General features: G+C 37.9%; 1 protein-coding gene across 1 annotated transcript in view; it reads left to right on the top strand.

Moving 5' to 3' along the window:
• The first annotated feature begins 2,196 nt into the window (after window positions 1-2,196).
• Window positions 2,197-22,952, top strand: part of RWDD1 (RWD domain containing 1) — a 23,779-nt gene continuing 3,023 nt past the window's right edge. The window contains 8 exon segments of the mRNA XM_017855462.1: window positions 2,197-2,912; window positions 12,018-12,083; window positions 14,618-14,748; window positions 18,756-18,807; window positions 18,810-18,912; window positions 20,194-20,273; window positions 20,276-20,326; window positions 20,848-20,910. Coding sequence (XP_017710951.1) covers window positions 2,840-2,912; window positions 12,018-12,083; window positions 14,618-14,748; window positions 18,756-18,807; window positions 18,810-18,912; window positions 20,194-20,273; window positions 20,276-20,326; window positions 20,848-20,910 — 619 coding nt within the window. The 5' untranslated portion in view covers window positions 2,197-2,839.

The raw sequence follows: 22,952 nt of genomic DNA, 5'->3' as shown, positions 1-22,952 counted from the left end.
AAAGATGAACAGAGAATAGCAATGCTTTATAAGATGATATATGAATTTAATTATCAGTAAATAATGTTGATATGGAGTTTACAAAACATGCTTATAATTATTTCATGTCATCTGAATTATAAGCTTACGTATCTTGCAAATGACTAAGGCTGGGTTTATTACTTCTGGTTCCAGATCCTATGATGGCTATAATAGTCAGTTCTCATGCTGCTATGAAGAAATAACTGAGACTGGGTAATTTATAAAGGAAAGAGTTTTAATTGACCCATAGTTCTGCATGGGTGAGAAGGCCTCAGGAAACTTACAATCATGGCAGAAGAGGAAGCAAACACATCCTTTTTTTTTCACATGGCTGCAGGAAGATCGAGTGCCCAGCGAAGAAGGAAGCCCCTTTTAAAACCATCAGATCTCGTAAGAACTCACTATCACAAGGACAGGATGGGAAAAATCGGCCCCGTGATTCAATTATCTCCACCTGGTCCCTCCCATGACACGTGGGGATTATGGGAACTACAATTCAAGATGACATTTGGGTGGGGACACAGCCAAACCATATCAGTGGCTCACACCGTTTGCCTACCTGCAGAGCTTAAAACACAGTTGGTCTATAACATCTTTAACTACCAATTAAAAACGAAACACTAAAAGAAAGTCAATTTGCCTCATGAGAATTGTCCACAATTTCAGTTAAGGGACTTGGTGTGTTCTGTTAAGCATGTGTTATGGTCAAAATGAAATTAGAGAGCCACTAAAAAATGCTTAATAATGCATATGTAGGTATGACAAAGATTTGCAGATGTGTTTCCTGGATTACGAGAGCCATCTCCAGTATCAAAGTAACACTCCTGAGCATTCTGAAGCATGTAGGGTTTATTTACAGTGATACATAAGGTTTGAAATAGATGCTTCACCAAAAGTTTTGTTAATGAAATAGGAATGCAAATAAAGAGGTACTACATTTACTAGACTGCAATTGGCAACCAAAAGTAACCTTTTTCTAACGTAAACCTTGTTATGTTTGTTGCTTTGCTGCATCTCATTTATTTTGGTAGGTTGTTTTTATTATTCTGTTAAGAGAAAAAACTTCATTTTGCTTGATTTTTTTTGATCTAGGAGTTATTTAAAGATGTAATGCCATCTTCCTTGCCAAATTTGATTGTCTTCCTCACTTATTTCGGTCAACAGAACTTCATCTTTCCAGTTCTTGTAGCCAAAAGTCAGCCTTGACTCCCCACTTAGGACTTATGCACTAGCTGTTTCCTCTGGCAGCTCTTTCCTTATAACAAATCATTATAATTCCTCTGAACTGAGGAGATCCAAAAAAAATAAGCAACTTATAATTGCAAAGTTACTTTATGTATTTTATTTGATTCTTATCATAGTTAGGAGACTCCACTTTTTTCTTAAAGTTTAAAAGAATGCCTGAAATCAACCCTTAATACTGTAAACACGTAATAAGTACCAAAGTGTTCCTCTGCTATAGGTAAGCAGCACTCCTCAATAAAAGATCAAGGTGCCTTCTGGTCCATGGGACATCACCATTTCAACAAGAGAAAACTTCAGAGGCTTCATTAGGAAGCTTTCGTTTAAAAAGTGTTCCTCCCACTATACAAGTGAAACCAGCTTTAATACAGAGAAATCAAAACAAAAATACAGAAAAGTGGGGAGCAAGTTTTGAGTATTTTCTTAAAATTTTCCATTTTTTCGACTTAGCACAATATTGTAATAAAGGAACATGGGATCCTTTATTATTGTTACCACAGTTTAATATTCTTTTCATAAAGTTAACCATGTTTATTTAGCCATTTTCTTAGCTTTTGCCATCATGGCACTTTGAAAATTTTCTTTGTAATTGCTGCAATGACCTTGGAGATCACAGATGCATGCTACTTGCTCAAGTTTATTCTTGGAAGTGGTATTACCAAATTAAAAGTTCTCAATATTTCTCGGGGTACTGCAGTTTTTACTGTTATTACTGAGATCGACATTCCTCTCACCAATTCACAAATACACAGTCACGGACATCTTGAGATCTATAAAACGTCAAGCCGCGTTCATTTCACAAATTCACAAGTTAAGCCTAAAGATCTGAACCGAGAAGCCGGACCTACGGTCTATTTCTCCCCCCCGGATCCACCCCGACTTATGAAGCAGTTAGGCCTACCCTTCCGTGCTCATTCAAGGCAGTGCAGAGCTTTTGTTCCCCCGCCCAGTGGAATCTACCCTGGCCCCAGCCCCTCGTCCAACTCCAGTGGGACGCCAAGCAATACGGAGTTCAAGAAGCGCAGAAATCTCCTGACCCCTACTAGTCCACACTAGGTAGCAAGACCGCAGCACCTACGCCACAGGGTCAAATCGGAAACCAGAAAAGGTGAAGGCACCCGACGCCCCTCGCCCTGTCCCGGCCACCAGCAACGTTATCTTTCCCTGGCGCACGATGCGGCCTTTCAGCCCAGACTCATCGAGCGAGGATGCCGCGCTGAGAAGCTTCTAAGGCTCAGGGCCTGCAAAGCCCAGGAGCCGGCTGTAGGTGTCCTTAGCAAATGCCAGATCGCGCGCACCGTCCCAGCAATTCCCGAGCGAGTATGGGACAGGCAGCAAATCAGTGCCCCCCTGGCCAGGCAGAACTAGTCGAACTTGAAAGTAGGGAGCAGGCGGAGGCCGGCGCTTAACTGTAGCTAAGCAGGCCGGCTCTGGCTTTGGGCCCTGGGCCTTCCAGCCGGGGACTCTGCGCCTGCGCCCGCCTGGCCGCCGCCCGCTCTCCCGGCGCTGCAGCTGTCTGGGCTGCTGCGCGCCGCCTAGGTGTCTGGGCAATCCATGGGCAAGAGCAAGGGCCACGATGACAGATTACGGCGAGGAGCAGCGCAACGAGCTGGAGGCTCTGGAGTCCATCTACCCTGACTCCTTCACAGGTGACTTCCGCGGCCGCAAGCCTGCAGCCGCCCCGAGGTGGAGTGGGACGGGCAGGAGCCGCCACAGCTCTGGGCCTCCTAGGCTGGGGTGGAGAAGGGGACCGTGAGGCCGCGCGGCCACCTTGCCCTCCACTCTTCTCAAGTTCTTCAGTCACTTACCAGCAACCCAGTGACTTTTTCCCCCTTCTCTGCTTGTTCCCTGAAATCTAAAAGTCCGGGTGATGCTGGAAGGTGTCAGGCCTGAAAATTGAGTCGGGATTACTTTGGTTTCTGTGTAACCTACAGCAACCTGAGATTTATAATACGTTAAGAGAAAAGATGCTCCAAGTGAGATTCGTTTTTCCACAGCCGCAAGGATGTTAGTTTTCACATTTTCACCTTTCTTAAGGTAGAAAGTGTTTTTCATACGATGCTGTTTTAGTTTATGGGATTCAGAATACTGTTCTCAGTTACTCAGATAGGTTTTGAGAGTAGTGTAGTCCCTGAAGTCTGCCAGGTTTCTTTTCTTATGAAAAAAAAAAAAAAAAAAAAAATCTGGCGTTCAGCAGAATGCCTAATGGATAATGTGGCCCAAAGTTCCGTTCCGCTATAAATTCATAGGTTGTTAGATTGGAAGGGAGATTAGACATCATCTAGCTTGGGGATCCTGCTACAAGCCAAGGTCTTGGGGGCTCAGGAAAGCTAAGTGGCTTGCTCTAGACTGTCCGCCAGCGAGTTAGCGGCAGGGCTGGTACTAAGAGTTATGTCCGGAACGCTTGCCTGTTCCTTCACCTTCCAGACATGTGGGACTTGGGATTCAGCTCCAGCTGAGAATGGGGAGAGCAGAAGATTACTTGATAGGTTGGGCTAATGTGAAATATTATAATGAGAAGTTCATTAGGTATAATTTAGAGGATGAGATTTCTCTATTAAGCCATACTTTGGATGATTATAAAAATGCTACATATCAATATGGCTCCTCAGATTTGAGAAGCGGCCAAATAAAGCCAATATGAGTGAGTAGAAACTAGGTGTGTGCATTTACATTCACCATTCTTTCCTTTGAGTGTTGCCTATCGTTGATAGTCAGAATTTTATAGTGGAAGGTATATTACTTTAACTCATAAACTCCAACCCCTCTCCCTTTCATCGTTTAGCTTAGTTTTCTTGGTTCCACCTTTTGATCACTGCTTGCAATGGTAGCAAATTTTGTTCTGCTTTGCCAACAGGCAGATGTCTCTCAGCTATCCCTGTGTAGCTCCAGTCCTGTTCATGTTCTCTCTCACCAGCAGTACCTCTGTGCTGTGAGGATGTTAAGGGGATGAGTGAAGAGGGGTTTGAGAGTGTCATTAACTGGGTGAGTGTGTATGGAGTCTGGCTCCCTTCTCTATCCTTGCTTATATGTCTGTGTCTAAAATAGAACATAGGGTCAGTTGTTGGATATATTCTTAATCATGTTTGGTCATTTCCAGAACTTTGGAAACATAATAGATATGAACACTGTAGGCAGAGTCAAGAAAGCAGGATATGCGATTCTTTTCATTTCTTTGGACATAAGCTATCGCTCACTAAATCCTATGCATATAAGCATTTATAAAACTGATACCTTTTTTTATTTTTAACCCTGAAATAATCTTGTGGGTATTTCAAATTGTACTAGGCCCTGACAGCTCTGGTATAGTTCACTATGTGAAATTCTTATCAGATGCCCAAGTGCTTGAGGATTCTGAGCCAGGGTAATAAAAGACAATTTATGAATCTTTTGATGCATTCAGGTATTCTGCACTATCAGATGAGCCATCTGTCTCTAACTCCTGTCAACATTTCTACAAGCTTTGCAATAAATAAATTAAAATGAGATGTCTTTATTTATAATTCTTAGGGAACGTTGCCTTCCTAGTGATCACGTTCTTTATGAAACCTCTTGGGGAAAAGGCAGAGGATTTTGAAATAAAATGTTTCCATGTCTGATCTTTTAAAATCTTGGAGATTTGCAAGATTTGCTGTTTTAAAGCCTTCTTTTGTATTTATGATTCCATACTTTTGTATTCTCATGCCAGGTCTAAGAAAGAGATCTTGCTTGTGTCAGTTGGCCAAGGAACACTAAATGAGAGTTTTGTAACTTCATTTTGAATCACATTTAATTATTAAATTTGGTTAATACTCAATACTATTGATGAAGGAAATATACTTTTTTTTTTTGATGGATGACTGAGTGCCTGACAAAGAAGCATTTGTTAAGTACACGTGACCCCATGTGGATGCTGAAGAGGCACAGTCCAGCCCATAGACCTAGGCACATAGATTTAGCGTAACCTCAGAATTAATTGCTTTGACTGTTTGCAAAGTACTTTTGGTCCAGTGTTGCATTTGTTGTGATTATAACAAATCATAATACAATTTCTTCTTTTTGCCTATTCTGTAGCTTGATTGCACATTGATCCAACCCTCCTAACAACTAGTCTTCCAAAATATAAATGGACTCTCCTGATACCACATTCTCCTTCAGTAGTTCTTCACTTGACAAGGTCCTGCTAAGGTAGTAGAATTTGGTTATTTCAATTTATGTATTGAAATCTCTGGCTGTGGGGAGTTTTATTGAAACAAATTTGTTGGCATCAGGTTAACCAAAAGCCAAGTTTCCTTAATTCTGTTTGCCTTACAAAGAGGAGTATGTAATCCTGTATTTCTTTGTCAGTACCTCTAAGCAGCAGCCATTCACATTTGACAGTTATAATTGTATCTTGAGATAGGTAAGAAGTCATCTTGTAAAAGCAGTTTGTTCTAAGTCATACTTTTTGAAAGGTCAGACACTCCCTAACAACCAGAGGTACTTATTTTAATATGGGCTCTCTCATATTTTGTGGAAACTAAAGGTAATTTCTGTATCTCTTAATGTACCTTTTAGCTGCTACCTCTTTATCCCTGTTTTTGACAAATCTTTAATTCTGTCAGTTTCACCACCATCTGTCCCCTAACGTCTCTCTGCCCTTCCTCTATGGCCAACAGCTAACTTTCTTCCTTCCTTCCTTTCCTTCCTTCCCTTCCTTCCCTTCCTTCCCTCCTTCCTTCCTTCCCCCCCTCTTTCTTTTTCTCTTTCTTTTTTCTTTTTTTCCTTTCTCTCTCTCTCCTTCCTTCCTTTCTTCCCCTTTCCTTTCCTTACCCATTCCTTTCCTTCTCCTTTCCTCTCCCCTCCCCTCCCCTCCCCTCCCCACTCCCCTCTCCCCTCTCGCCTCTCCCTCTCCTTTTTGAGACAAGGTCTCACTCTGTCACCCAGGCTGAAGCACAGTGCCCCAGTCAGCTCACTGGAGCCATGGACCTGTGGGCTCAAGTGATCTTCCCACCTCAGCCTCCAGAGTAACTGGGATTACAGGCTTGCAGTACCATGCCTGGCTAATTTTTGCATTTTTTGTATCAGCAGGGGTCTTGCGTTGTTGCCCAGGCTAGTCTTGAACTCTTGGCCTCAAGGAAGTCTCCCGCCTCCGACTCTTAAAGGGCTGGGATTATAGGCGTGAGCCACTGCACCTGGCCCAGCTTACTCTTTTTCTCAATTTTTTTCTTTTTCTTTTTTTTTTTTTGAGAGAGTCTCCCTTTGTCACCCAGGCTAGAGTGCAGTGGTACCATCTTGGGTCACTGCAACTGCCACCTCACAGGTTCAAGCAATTCTCCTGCCTCACCCTCCCAAGTGGTCGGGATTACAGATATGTGCCACCATGCCTGGCTAATTTTTGTATTTTTAGTAGAGACTGGGGTCTCGCTATGTTCCCAGGCTGGTCTTGAACTCCTGGCCTCCAGTGATCCACCCACTTCAGCCTCCCAAAGTGCTAGGATTGAGTCATCATGTGCTAGCATGAGTCACCATGCCCGGCCCTCAAAAGTATTTTGAATTACTTACAGTGGTAGAAGTCTAGCATCCTTATTGAAGACTAATCTTTCTTCTATTTACCCTAACTCACAGTAATGCATAGTAATGGGATTAGTCTTTTATCAGAACTTAGGAATTATCTATTTCCGTGAATTCAATTAAGTAACTTTCCCATCCTTATTTTAGTTACTGCCCAACTTTGAAATATCCCTTTTTCTGTTTTTAAAAAAATACTTATTTTAATAAGATTAGATTCAGCTGTGACAGAAAACCCCAATAACATTGGGTTTTAAAAGGTAAAACTTATTTTGCTCTTGCTTACGTGCTCTTGCACATGCAAGAGAGTTGTGGCAGCTCTATTTCAAGAACTCCTCAGGGACCCATCTTCTAATGTAGCTCTCTGTCATCCCTAAGATGTAGTCTTACACTCATGGCCAAGATGGTAACATTCCCTTTCCAGGAAGTAGGATGAATAAAGGAAGGAAGAAGAACAGAGAGAAGTGAGAGAAGGCAAGTTTCTTAAGGAAATTTCCTGGAAACTGTCAGAGGGCATATCTACTTCGATCTTTTTAGTGGGAACTTAGTCATTTGGTGAGGGCTAGCTGGCAATGAAACTGGGAAATGTAGTCTTTATTCTGGGTAGTCAGTATGCTGAGTTAAAAGTGGCATAACTTAAATAAGGGGAGAGTGGATATTGGGGGGCTTTTAGCAGTACTTCCCAACATCTTTTTTCTTTGCTGTACTTGCTTCACGTTTTTTCTCTATAGTGGCAACTTTATGTAATGTCCTTAGACAAACCACTTAGCCTCTCCAAGCCTTAGTCTCTGTATCAGTTTAATGAGAAATAATGTGAGTGGAAATACCTTATACCTTATAATTGTAAAACAAACATATGATACTCTTTACTAGAAATACCATCTTAGTTGATTTTTCCACTAATATGGCTTCATAATTTCTTGTGTCTTTCGACTAATGATTTTGATTTCCACTTTTTTTTAGCTCCACATGGGCATTGCCACACCTTAAAAATGCCACCTCTAACATTTTGGCCCCTGAAAATTACTCCTTCCCATAACCTTTGTACACTGTAGTTCTTTTGTTCCCATGCTTTTATTGAACATGCGTCTCATGATTTCTCATGGATTGGTAGTTCAGGAGTTTCTTTCTGGTCCATCTTGCCTCCCTATTCTATCTGGCTCCCCAGGTCTGGCAGTTCACTGATATTCTTCCTAACATTCCCATATTTTTTGGTTTCCTCATTTACCAGATATTTACTATATGCATTTTTTTTAGGATCTCAGCTTGGGGAAACAGACATCAGATACATTTAGGGAGAGGGGATGGTCTGAGTTGTTTTGGAAAATTTAGGTGTAATGACAAGTTAACAAGTAAATGAGACTAGGGAAAGGGTATTCCAGCCTGGGACGCACATATGCAGAAGCAGGACTCTGAGGGATCAGAATATGTTCAAAGGACAAGTTATTTGGGTATTAGAACATGAAGTGAGAAGTGAGAGTCATGGAAAATGAGACTTGACCAATAAGCAGGGGCCACATCACAGAGGGCTTTGTCAGGGACTTAGATGTGATCTGACAGGGCAATAGTTCATTGCCCATTTTATTCCCACACAGACCATATAGTGCATATTGTAGACACTGCCACATCAGACTCAGATTCTAATAGGTGGGGTGACTTCACAAATACAATAGACTTTGAGTTACGCGTATTTTTTAGTGTGCTGGCTGTGATTCTACCCCTTTCTCACAACTCATTCCAACACACTTTATATGGATAGGGAACTGCTGCTGTAAGCAGGTAACAATGTGATGAAATCTGCCTGCTAGGAAACTGACGAGACAGTGGGCAGGATGGGGTAGAATGAGGAGAATCATTCTTCACCTGCTCTTGAAACTCACTTCCCTTGATTTTCATAACACTGTTACCTCTTGAGTTTGTTATTACTTCCTCTTACTTTGTTCTCCAAATTGAGGATTCCTTACAAAGCTTATGTTGGCTTTTTTTCTTTGTGTTACATTTCTGATGATCTCATTTAGTCTAATGGCTTTAACTATCACCTCTGTGTAGATGATCCCAAATGGAATTAAAGCCCAGCTCTCTTTACCACCATTCGCCCATTTCTGATTGCATGTTCAACACTTCTAACTGAAAGTCCTAAAGTGTCCTTAAAATTTATCATGTCTGATTTTTTTGTTATTACTCATTTTTGTTAGTGGCATCACATTCTCAGCCTGCAGCCTGCCAACTTAAAATATCATCACCACCGTTTCCCGCTATTCCCATTGCTGCTGTCCTACTTCAGGACCTCATTACCTTTGCCTGGATTATCGCAATAGTGACCTAGTTTCATACTGCCTGTAGTCGTTTCCCTCCTTTCATTTTATGCGCTGTTGTTAGATTTGTCTTCCTATGTTTTGAGAACAATTCTGATCAGATTATTGCTAAAAAAAAAAAAAAAGATTGTGTACAACTAAACTTTCAACTGTATTTTCACCTAGTTTTCTTCGCTCACATACAAGTTCAGCAAACGGAATAATTTCTTATTCCATATATATATCTTTAGCTTTCCCACCATTAGGCCCTTGCTTCCATGGTGCCCTCAAGTGCATTTCCCTTCTCCATCTCTGCTTGCCAATATGCCACTCGTGATTCACAGCCTAGCTCAAATGACTTCCTTGGAATTTCTCAGCTGGAAATATGTTTTCTTTTTAAATGATGCTCTATATAGTTTATTCTGTTTGTTCAGTTACTACCTGATATCCTTGGACAAATTATTTAAAAGCGCTGTATCTCAGTTTCCACATCTGTAAAATTGGGATGATAGTATATTTAATTCTTCTTCTTCTTACTATTTTTTTTGAGACAGAGTCTCGCTCTGTCACCCAGGCTGGGGTGCAGTGGCCAGATCTCAGCTCACTGCAAGCTCCGCCTCCCGGGTTTACGCCATTCTCCTGCCTCAGCCTCCCGAGTAGCTGGGACTACAGGCACCCGCCACCTCACCCGGCTAGTTTTTTGTATTTTTTTAGTAGAGACGGGGTTTCACCATGTTAGCCAGGATGGTCTCGATCTCCTGACCTCGTGATCCGTCCGTCTCGGCTTCCCAAAGTGCTGGGATTACAGGCTTGAGCCACGGCGCCCGGCCACATTTAATTATTTTTAAGACATATTTTACATTTAACATCTCTGAAATATGGACTCGTCTTATAATCAGTTACATGTCGGTTTAGTTGGCAGCTTATTTTTCTTTCTTAGTGGTACGTAAAGTGTATCTCATACTTGATGGCATTGAAAATTTAGTGAATTATAATAATAGTATAAATCATGGTCTTGTGCTAGAAGTACAGGATTTTCGTGTAAATGCATAGCATAGCACAAGCACAAAGTGATGCTCAATAAATGTTACCTGTTGTAATTGAGTATTGGTTACCCCTGACCTGTAGCCTCAGGGAGTTCTAGAAACTGGTAATAAGTTGGAATGTCGTTGGGCTGATCTCTTATTTCTGTAGTTGCAGTGTTTACATTTCATGACTTGCTAAAGTTGGTCATGAAAGGAAATAAGAATGAAATACATCAACTATATTTTGCATGTATTTGTTAAAATATAGACGAGGCCAACCATATTATGGCTCTATTATAATAACCTTTCGGTGGGTTGAAAATTTTTTCAGCATGGGCTGAACTACCCAAGACCTATTAAAATATGAATCTCCTGAGTCTTTTATCTAACACTTTTCTAGTAATCACAGGTGTTCATCATTTCTTAAAGTACCTTAAATTCAATTAAAATGACATCTATCTTGAAAATAATTGGTTTGGGGTTTTTTGTTTATCTTTTTTTTTTTTTTTTTTTGAGGCAGAATCTTGCTCTGTCGCCCAGGCTGCGGTGCAATGGCACAATCTTGGCTCAGTGCAGCCTCTGCCTCCCAAGTTCAATAAATTCTTGTGCCTCAGCCTCTGGAGTAGCTGGGATTACAGGCATGCGCCACCACGCCTGGCTATTTTTTGTGTTTTTAATAGCGATGAGGTTTCACCATGTTGGCCAGGCTGGTCTCGAACTCCTGGCTTCAAGTGATCCGCCCACCTCAGCCTCCCAAAGTGCTGGGATTATAGGCATGAGCCTCTGTGCCCAGCCAGAAAATACCGTTGATAGTATATATTTATAATGGCTTTAGAAAGTTCCCAGGTAGGAAAAGTTGAATAGTTTCCATGATTGCTTCTTCAGTGATCTATTGCTCTTTCATTTCTGAAAAAGCCTGCAGAGCTGCTGCCAACCTTAACAGGTACCAGTGCTTCCTGGACAAGGAATGAGGCATAGGCTTTTCTCATAGGCTTAGCAGCCATCCCTGGTGGCTTGAAGTGTCCTTGTTTACTTTTCAGATGGTTCTGAGTATAAATTTTCTTCGTTGATGTTTTTCCTCCTTTCATTCTATTCATTTAGTTCTTTTATTGGGGCAGTATTAATTGAGTTTCTAGATACTGCCAGATACTGATCTAGGAGCTCTCATAGAGTTGTTACAGCATTCTTGTTGAGGAATAGATAATAAACAGAGATGAGTATTAGATAGACAATAGGCTATAAAATGACATACAAAACTTTGTTATTTATATAAATGTTGCTTTACATGTTTCGTCTTGCTGAGTAAATTACATGCAATCTGATGTTTACATTCATAGCTATTTGATTTATAATTCTGTGAAAGATGGTAGAGGCTTAGTAAGCATGTGTGAAAGAAAGTTTGGTTTCAGAGATGATGTGGTAGAGAATGACAGCAAGAAGACACTAATTTTAACAAATCAGTATTTACTGTTTGTCATGGAGATTCTGAGTTATATCTCACAATATATAAGTATAAATATCAGTGAAACATGAATATCAGTGGGTAGTTTCAGGTGGGAAACATGAAACTCTTTGCCATTATGTTTGGGATTTTTTTAAGAATGTAATTTTCCATGTATAGGTGGAGATTTTAAAATAAAAGGTAAACTACTTAATTATTTTAGTTGTCTTGGTAAAACTCCAAGAGGGTTATCTACCATAGTTATTTCTTTCCAGATTAAAGACAACCCTGCATTTAAATAGAAAGTTGATGGTAATTTTATCATTTCAGTGTTCTGTTTAGTCTGTATTTCTGGAAATGGAAATATAGCCTAGGGACCAGTTTCCAGGAGTGATAATTTGCTAATAAGGAAAAGTATCTGCCTTAGAAGGCATTTCAATAACTTCTGTGTGTATTTTCTTGCAGTATTATCAGAAAATCCACCCAGCTTCACCATTACTGTGACATCTGAGGCTGGAGAAAATGATGAAAGTAAGTCTCATAAAAAATACTTGTGGTTTTTCTAAGCTTCTCAGGAATTTCATTCATTCTGTAGGCATTATGCTGGATATTGCCAGTGTGGAGGTGCTAAGGGGCTGTTACGAATCTACCATGAATGTTGTATATTTCTAGTCAGAATTTACTGTGTGAACATGATTTCTAGGGAAATAGAGAGGAAATTAATGAAATATAGTGTGGCACAATAAGCTTAGTTTTTAAAAGTGAAATAGTAATAATTTGCCACAATGATAAACTTTATATTTTAATTTACTTTTTAATTTTTTGGTGAGAACATTTAATATCTAATCTCTTGGCAATTTTTAAGTATACAGTACATTATTGTTAGCTGTAGTAACAATGCACTACAGTAGATCTGAAGTTACTCATCTTGTCTTAAACCTTTTATCCTGTAACTAGTATCTCCCCATCCCTAATATCAGTTATAAAATATCTTCTTTCGTGTATGATTTTATTTTAGTCTTCTCCCTTTTTTCTAGTCTAGCTGTTTTGTTAGACCTTTTCTATTGTTTTTCTAATGTATTTCATTTATTTCTGTTCTGATCTTTATTATTTTCTTCCTTGTGCTGATTTCATGCCATTTTTTCTTTTTCTAGTTCTTTGAGGGGCATGTTAAATTGTTTCTTCAGAACTTTATTTGATGTAGGCATTTATTGCTATTAACTTTCCTCTTAGAACAACTTTTGCTTCAACCCATAAGTTTTGGTATGATGTGTTTCCATTTTCTTTTTTTTTTTCTTTTTGTAAAATTTTTAAAATTTTAAATATTTTTTAGAGACAAGGGTCCCACTCTGTTGCCCAGGCTAGAGTGCCATGTGCTCTGTTAGCTCACTGCAGCCTCCAACTCCTGAGCTCAAGCAGTTCTCCCACCTTCAGCCTCCCAAATAGCAAGGACTACAGGCACTTGCTACCATTCCCAGCTCAATTTTTAAATTTTTTGTAGGCATGAGGTCTCACTGTGTTTCCCAGGCTGGTCTTGAACTTCTGACTTGCAATTATCCTTGTACTTTGACTGTCCAAAGTACTGAGATTACAGGCATGAACCCCAGCGCCTGGCCATGTTCCATTTTCCTTTGTCTCAAGATGTTTTTAAAATTCCCTTTAAATTTCTTCTTTAATGCATTGAGTGTTTAAAGTCTGGGAGGTAATAGGAATGGTGAGATGCTGGCCAAAGGGAACAAAGGTTCAGTTATGCAAGATGAATAAGTTTGGGCATCTAATGTACAACATAGTGACTGTAATTAATTATAGATAATACTGTATTATATACTTGAAATTTACTAAAAGAGGTGATCTTAAGTGTTCTCACCACATACACACACACACACACACACACAAATCATGATGATGTGAGGTGATGTTAATTAGCTTGGTTCTGATAATCATTTCACAATATATATATCAAAACATCACATTGTACACCTTAAATATATGCAATTTTTATTTGTTGAGTATACCTCAAGAAAGCTGGGGAAGAAATAAAATGAAAAAAAAAAAATCTTGTTCCAGCAATAAAACTAAAAATGTGCTAATAAAAGAAGGAAGGAAAATGCCAGAAGATAGTGTTTCTTACTGACCTCTAACACATAATCTTTTGCCATTTTTGGTTCATAAAATTCCTTGTTAATATCATAACATGAAAAATAAAATATCAAACCTGTAAATTTTAAGGTACTTTTTTTCCCCGTCCATGAAGAGCGGTATAAATTTGTATTGCTTCATCAAAATCAGTAGGTTTTAATAATATAAAATGTGAGTTACACAAAAGATGGCACTCTGGGAAAAAGATCATTGTAATAAAAAGTCTTAACAGAAAATGTTTCGCACTACTGCTTAGTTGCAGACTGCCTGGTGGAATTGAGGACTCAGTGGCCTGCACTGCAGAGAGGCACCTTGCACTGACACGCCCATAGGAGTTTTACTTCCGTACAAGTGTGAGATCCGTAAATTGACACAGTCTTAAAGAGTGAGGGGGAATTTCTAGATGAATTAGGTTAAAAGTTTCCCATACAACATTTTGTACTGTCGAGGTCAAAACGGTGCCATCCAGCCACTAATTAGCCCTGCTGACATTGTGTGGATTTAAATATAGATTCCAGGGCTACAGCCAGATCTTCTGCAGGTAGGAACTGGCTCTGGTAGAGGCTGAAAATCAGCATACGGTAGTAGTTTTTAAAAATGTGTTGTATTCAGTGCCTTTTGTTTATCTTAGGAAAGGTTTTTAATGAGTGGCGTTTATTCATCCTCTTTCTCAGACATGCAGTCTGGTAAAATACCAGTAAGTGGTAAATGTGCTTCATGTGTAAGTGTGATTTTTGGTAATCCCATGATTTGTTTCACTTATCTCTTTGTGGTATGTGTTGTTTACGTTAGTGATTATCCATCTGGTCTCTTACTAACCTTTTTCTTCATGGGAAAATCTGTTGTGCTACTTTTTACTGATTCAACAAAGGTATCTACCTCTATTTTTTAAGGTATTCACATCAAACTCTTATCTTGTGTCTTAGCTGTCCAGACTACCCTCAAGTTTACATACGGTGAAAAATACCCAGATGAAGCTCCCCTTTATGAAATATTCTCCCAGGAAAACCTAGAAGATAATGATGTCTCAGACATTTTAAAATTACTAGCATTACAGGTAAGGAAATAATAATTTTATGTTTTGTAGCAGCATTTGTTGGCCTTAAATATTACACATTAATTTCAAGAGTTAGAAAATGCCATTGTATAAATAGTACATTGACCAAGCAGAATTCATGATACATAATCACAGAGCATCTTTATTTTTGTTTCCTACTGTCCCTTTAAAATTTGAGTAATAGAATTTGTCCCAGTGCCCCTGCTTGAAACTCAGTCAGCCTCATGGCTTTTTCGCTCATGTCATGAGTGATAAAAAGTCCAATGGGTACTTTAAGTTGTAAACAGTGTTTTGATTTGGTTTTTAGAATGCCTAGTCCCATATGTAGCTACCATTTTCAACTTTTTAAAAAAATTAAAACTTCTTCCCTCTCTGACTTGTTACACTCTGGTTGCCTATAGTCTGGGAAAAGTACTAGTGATTGATTTTTTTCTCCCATCTCTCCTCCTCCCGAAGCTTACAAACAATAGTAATGGCTTATGACCCCTTTATGAGGGGAGGCTTATGTGGAAATAAAAATGGATATTAAAAAAGGTTTTACTGGATTAATTTTATTGTGGGATAGGCTACCCATAATCTGGGCTTGGCAGGTATTTAAAATATACTCATGCCTGGGTAGAGAGTTTTCATGGGGTTCTTCAGAGTAGAGAGTAGGGAGGGGGGTAAAATTCTTATACCACTATCTTAAAGTCAGAAGTCCTACCTTTATTTGTTTACTCTAAGAAGAATTGACAGAAAACATATCTCCACCTTAGACGTGACTTACGTATTCTAAAGACCAGTGGTCACCAAAATGTTGATGTTATAAAAATATCTGGAGCTGTTGCACAGTGAGGAGTGAAAGAAGATGTATCAGATAGGAATTTTTGCTGATCTTGGGCCCTATTCACCTTGTTACCTAGCATAAAGTTATGCTAATTCTAACATCTTTTTTTTTGTATTTTTATTTTTTTGGAGACAGAGTCTTGCTCTGTCACCCAGGCTGTGGGGCAGTGACATGATCATGGCTCATGCAGCCTTGAACTCTGGGGCTCAAGTGATCCTTTTGCCTCAGCCTACCAAAGTGCGGGGATTACAGGCATGAATCACCTTGCCCAGCTCTTCGAACATCTTCTAAAACATTGCAGAGAACCTGGGATGGTTATGCTATATTCAGTCAGTCACACTTTAATGTAAATTATATAGTCTAAGTGAATTTTCCATGTTTTAATATTTTATTTGTACTCAAACTGTCTCTTTTCAAAAGGCTGTTTTTTATTCTTTGACGCCTTCCTGAGCCTCAGGTGTGTTCAGGGAATATTTGTCCTTTGTTTTCCAGAAAATAATTGTTATAATTTTCCAGTATCAAAATAATAAATTCATATTACAGAAACTCAGAAGATACAAAAAATCATGAAGAAGAAGAAGATAAAGATTCTTATTAATTGTACCCACCATGTATAATTGTCTATTAACATTTTGGTGTGATCTAGTGTGAGACTTTTTTTCCTTATGCTTATATACACAGTCCCCCTCTCCCACCCAAATTAGATCATTTTATGCGTAATGTTTTATAACATCCTCTTTTTCACATAATATATGTGAGCATCTTTTCATTTCAGTTAAACATATATGAGTCATTATGTTTGGTTATGGTATAGAATCTCATTGTATGTATATGTAATTACTCTTTTTCTAAAACAATTTACAGTTGTCTCTCATTTTTGCCTGATATATAATTAACATATAATTAAGAATGAGTATATAATTCTTTCAGCATTCTTATATATCACTACTTGTAAGTCCTTAGAGCAGGTTCTCTTTTGTACTCCTAGTGCCTGGCACATAATAGACACTCAAATGTTTGTTGAATAAATGAAAAGAAAGAATTGCTGATGAGTATACTAGTTCAGTGTTTCCTGGAAGTAGGATTGCTGGATTAAAGGGAATACATACTTAATAATTTCATACATACTGCTAATTTAGCCTTCAGAATGGTTGTGCCAATTTATGATCTCACTGTAGTCATTGTGGTATCTGTTTTCCCACATCTGCTAATACCAGATATTCTCATTTGGACATAAAATGATGACAAGGTGAAAATGGAATGTAATTATAATTTGCATTTTAAAAATACTAGTGATGTGGAACTAGTATGACTTCCGAGTTGTCCAGTTTCCATGTGAATGATTATTTTTTTGCTTTTCTATTGGAATACTTAACTTTTCTAAAAGATATCCTACTTTTATTGGATATGAAAGTTTTGTTATTGAAATGTGTCAAGCATTAGGTTGAGTGAACAAGAAAGACACCATCCCTGGTCTCATTGATTTTTTTTCTCTAGTGAGCAGTGTGGATTAGCAAATTGGAAATCATTCTGTATGAAAAATGCTGTGATGGAATCTTATGAAATATAAGATTATATGGGTTGACATAGACAAAGTTCTGGAGAAGCTTCCAGGAGTAGCTGAGAGCTGTAGGAAGAGTTAGCCAGGAAATAGAGTAGAAGAATTTCAGGGTAGAGGAACAAACTTGTTAAAGGATATTGAGGTGAGAGAGAGCAAGTGATTGATTATTTCTACTAGAACTTCTAGTCACACAAAATTTATTGAACTTAGGATTTGAAGTTGGTGGTGATAAGTGGCGTAACTAAAGAGGCTACTGTCTTCTTTGAAGGGTCTTCTAAACTGTTCACAAAATACGGATTTGGTCCTGATTGGTTTGCAAAGCTATGAAGGGGTTTTAAGCAAGAGACTGACTAGATCAGTTTTGTGGTGCTTCAGTTTATAAATTGATTAGTTCTCTCTGTGACTCTCTCTCTCTCTCTCTCTCTCTCTCTCTCTCTCTCTGTGTGTGTGTGTGCGTGCGTGTGTTTATGTATGTATGTATGTACTGAGTGGTCAGGGGAGGTTGATGTTAGGTTTTAAGATCATAGCTTTTAAGAAGGCCAGTTAGGAGTTCCTTGTATTCCAAGCTGAAAATGTTGGTACTCTGGGCTAGGCTTATAACAGTGTTGATGGACAGACTTATTATGACTTTTAAGAATAGATCAGTAGCAGTGATGGAACTTATAATGGGATGGGGATGTTCAGGCTGGGTGGGTGGTGGTGTGATTTGCGGAGATTGATAATCCAGGAATAAGTTTTGAGGAGAAGATGATGGTTTTGTGTTGAGATGACTGTGGAACATCAAGTCACTGCCCCAAAATAGTCAGTTTTAATATGGGTTTGTTACTCAGGAGAAGTTTGTTTAGTCATAGATATAGGATGGTTAGCATAGAAACACCACAGAGAAGCCCCAGTGAATTGGATTGTAGGAGCTAGCTTGAAGCCTAGTACTTAGAGGGCCCAGGAGATGCAATACCTATTCAGATGCTGCTGAGGCCAGCCCTGTCAAAGAAATGTTTAGTAATCTCTGCTTCTAGCACTGAGATTCTGGCTAGTATATTTTCAAATTATTTTTGTCTTCTTCATTGGAACCCTATCTTGTTACTTTTTTTCTGCCTTCAAATCACCAGCTTCCTAATAGCCTTTTGAGTTATATCCTTTTCATGAGTTTGAGATGCTTTTATATTTGGTTTTAAACCATTTCAAATCTAAAGGAAAAAAAGGTTGATATAGATAAACTACAGTATTTCTTACATTCTTTATTATTCTATTATTTTAGAAATCACTCTGGCCTCAAAATGCAGTTCATTGTCACGGTTCTTAAAATAGTCAGAAAAATCTAAAATACTGAAAACATGCTGGAGAAAGGATGTTACTAGTTACTACAGGAAACAGTTTTCTGAATTTTACCTATATGATTATTAAACAGAATTTGCTGAAATACAGTATCTTTTCAAGTTGGATATGGCACATTTACATGACTTTTTAAATAAGATATTATTATTTATATATATGCTCACTTAAATGATCTTTTATTGAACTGTATGAACATAGGGTATAACCAAATTAGTAATCATTATAAATGTATGGACTTTTATTTTTCTGAGAGTTTATTCCTCATCATGTTTTCGCATTACATAGGCTGAAGAAAATCTTGGTATGGTGATGATTTTTACTCTAGTGACAGCTGTGCAAGAAAATTAAATGAAATAGTAGATCAGATAAAACTAGAAGAGAAGAAGAAAAGAAACAAAAGAAAAGAAGCAGAAGAAGCTGAAAAGGTATATTTAAAAGCCTCGTTTTATTATTTCTTAAATCGGTTTTTGGTTGCTTGGTTGGGTTTTGAGGGTGTTTTGATCAATAGCAGCATTTTTTTTTTTTTTTTTGGAAATCACAAAAAAAAGAAAAAAAAAATTTTAGTGAAGTTTTACTAAAAGTAAAATTGTAGAAGTCCTTCATTTGGTTGGTGGCATAGCATGAGTAATGAATGATAATCAGTAAAAGTTAGTAAAACTCATGCAGATAAGACCAAGAAGTATAAAGATTTCACATATGATGTAGAGCCAGGGGTGTCCAATATTTTGGCTTCCCTGAGCCACATTGGAAGAAGCATTGTCTTGGGCCATACATAAAATACACTAAAAATAGCTGATGAGCTAAAAAAAATTGCAGAAAAAAACATGTTTTAAGACAGTTTATGAATTTGTGTTGGGCCACATTCAAAGCTGTCCCGGGCTGCATGTGGCTCTCTGGCTATGGGTTGGACAAGCTTGGTGTAGAGTTTAGAATTATAAATCCCCTATACTACAGTGAATTGAATAGTTACTAAATGTAAAGAAAACCTCATATTTTGAAATAAAGTGATAAAGCAATGATTTAGTATTCGAAATTGATGTGTATTCAAAACATGTCATTATTGACAGTGTATTAGTTCGTTTTCATGCTGCTGATAAAGACATACCCAAAACTGGGAACAAAAAGAAGTTAAATTAGACTTACAATTCCACATGGCTGGGGAGGCCTCAGAATCATGGTGGGAGGTGAAAGGCGCCTCTTACATGGCGGTGGCAAGGGAAAAATGAGGAAGAAGCAAAAGCAGAAACCCCTGATAAACCCATCAGATCTCATGAGATTTATTCACTATCATGAGAATAGCACAGGAAAGACAGGCCCCCATGATTCAGTTACCTCCCCCTGGGTTCCTCGTACAACACATGGAAATTCTGGGAGATACAATTCAAGTTGAGATTTGGGTGGGGACACAGCCAAACCATATCAGACAGCAACAACTTTTCTTCTTAACAATGAATAGCTATGGTGGTAAATACAGTGAATACATTGCATATTATCTTTGTTTTTTGTAATAAGTAAAAAAAATGGACTACTCCAAAGTATGTTGCCAAAACCAGTGAGAGTAGCCAGTGCAGGCAGAAATCAGTTTAAATATTTCAAAATTCAAACATTAATTTTCTGTTTTCTTATAAGGGGTTATGTTTATTTACTTAGAAGATACTATTAGGATTTATTTGTTAAACTGCTGTTTCATTAATCTGGTAACTTTTTTTTTTTAATTTTTTAGCCAATTATTCCATGGTACTCCAGTTACAATTGAGAATTTCTTAAATTGGAAGGCCAAGTTTGATGCAGAACTCTTGGAAATTAAAAGAAAAGGATGAAAGAAGAAGAACAAGCAGGAAAAAATAAATTAAGTGGTATGATTCCCCTGCCATTCCTGTTCTTCCTAAACCCTCCTGTATCATTTTTTACATAGCAAGAGGATCATTTGGTCAGATTTCTGTAAGAAAATAATATACCTAGGCATCTAGGACAAAAAGAGAAAACATTATCTACCAGATGATATTTCTCTGCTCATAATTTGTAATTAATTTTTATGGCTTATCTTTGATATAAGTATTATATCAAATAAGTATTATAATTATTTGTATTATAAGTATTATAATTGCTAGATCCTATGATAGAAGGACATTCAGGATCATGTCTTAGAAGTAGTAGAGTCAAACCCATTTGTTTTTCTAGTACCCTAAGGCAGAGTGGGTTTTCACTTGTTCCATTTTAATGCAGATATGTTTCATATGCCACTTAGCTACTGAATACATTCAGAAATTTATTGAAATTCACAGAAAAAAGAGGTTTTCAAACTTGCTTTCTAAGTGTCGTAGTGAAAATGGAGAAAAACTATGCCATTTGAATTAAACATACTTTTTTTTTTAAGGGAAACAACTATTTGAAACGGATCATAATCTTGACACATCTGATATCCAGTTCTTGGAGGATGGTAAGATAATATTAGAATTCCACATGTAGGATGGGCACAGTAGCTCAAACCTATAATCCCAGCATTTTGGAGAGCCAAGGCAGGAAGATTGCTTGAGCCCAGGAGTTTGAGACCAGACTGGGCAACATAGTGAAACCCTGACTCTATTAAAAAAAAAAAAAAAAAGAATTCCACATATATATAATGTAGTCTCTTTAATTTTGAACCATGAAAATCAAACTGAACTTTATTTATTGTACATTTTTCCTCCCAAGGCTGTTAAAAAATACATTTTGGAGAGTAAATTCTAGTGGTTGACCAATTTATACATTTGAAATGAATGTTGTAATTCTATAGCAACATATATTTTAAATTTTTTGATAACTTAAGCAATATCAAAGATAGAAATAGATAGACAATGATGATCACACTATCCTCACAACTAGTAAACCAGGTTATTGTGACTCAGGTGACCTGTTTTCTTCAAATTTCTAGTATCACAGATCTGTGAAAACTATTCCATGGTCTGTCATGGAGCTTGTAAAAACCTCATGTTTAACTTCTAGCATTCCCTCTCACCAGCCTTTCGTATGACTCTTAATGTATTTGGAGCATCTAGTCCCTTGTGCTTTTCTCCTACGACCTATCCTCTTCTCTTCCATCTATCCATCATCCATCCATTCAGAAATATTTATTGCACTGTCCTGGCCACTGAGGGTATAGCAGAGTACAGTATGGGCCAGTTCTCTCCCCTTGGGAGCTTATGGCCTACATGTGTTTTCTTAAACTGGGCTCCATACTCAGTCACACCTCTGATAGCACTCTAGAGTTCTGTACTTCATTAACCTTTTGTTGTGTCTGTCTTGCCAGTTGGGAATCCTTTAGCTTCTGGCCTTTCAGCGTTGTTCTGAATTACCTGCTGAAGAAGGTTAAGAAGCAGTATTGATATAGCTTACTGCTAAATGCTTTCTAATCTAAGCTAGGCCTTTACTGACAGGCAACATTTTAAAGTTTTTGATACCTTTTCCTTTTCTGATTTAAATTTTTGGTCATTTTCACCTGGATTTTTGTAGTAGCTTCTTAAATTATTTCCCTAAATCTCTTCCTCCTCCTAGTGCCATTATCTATTCTATAGTCATTCCCTGTGAGATGGTATTTCTAAAACCCACATTTAATCATAAAATTTCTCTCCTTAAAATCCTTTGATGGTTTCCACTGCTTATAGGGAGAGAATGACCTACACAGTCTTTCTCAATCTGGCCTTCATCTATGTTACTTTCAGGTGTTTTTTCTCAGGAATTTCATCTTCCAGTTAGAATTATTCAAGGTCTTATATTTTCTCTCTCCCTTTGCATATACCTCTACCTAAAATTGCTTCATCCTGGCTCCTTTTCTTCTTGGTGCCTTCAAATTTATCATGAAGATATTTCAGACTTCATTTGCTCCATGATGCCTTTGCTATGTCTCCTAGACAGAGCTGGTTATTCTTTGGCCAGGACTTAATTGTATTATCTACTTCAGACACACTGAAGAGTGAAGATGTTTAATGCAGAGCCTGGGTATTGTTTCCTGTAGGCTTTAGACATTGTAACTGAAGGCATACCATTGGTTGAAAGGGGAACTGGGTGACAATGAAGATCAAATCAAATCAATTAATTAACAAGTATGGCTGAGCTTTAACAATGCTTATCTGCCACTACTGGAAGACATAACTCCTCATACAGGTCCCATGGTCAGTGATAATCAATTTTCTGTAACCAGGAGAACATATCATCCTTGTCTTCAACTTATAACATGCTACATTATAAATTCTAGTAAGCTTTTTTTAATAACTGGATTTTTAAATTATGAACTGGAAACATGAAGTTGCTCTTAAAATTTCAGAGTCTGTACTGACCAATACAAATCACTTTTGGTATGATACGTAGTAATTGTAGTTTGGGATTTCATCACTCCTACTTCACATGCATATTTAGAAATTTCTGTTTGGTAGTGCCAATGAGTTGTATCTTTTATTTCTGAGTATAAGACTAAAGGTGATTTTTTTTTTTTTTTTTTTTTTT

Source organism: Rhinopithecus bieti, unplaced genomic scaffold, assembly GCF_001698545.2.
Source record: "Rhinopithecus bieti isolate Rb0 unplaced genomic scaffold, ASM169854v2 scaffold_41207, whole genome shotgun sequence".
NCBI classification, from domain to species: domain Eukaryota; kingdom Metazoa; phylum Chordata; class Mammalia; order Primates; family Cercopithecidae; genus Rhinopithecus; species Rhinopithecus bieti.
This window is presented reverse-complemented; position numbering and strand designations above follow the sequence as displayed.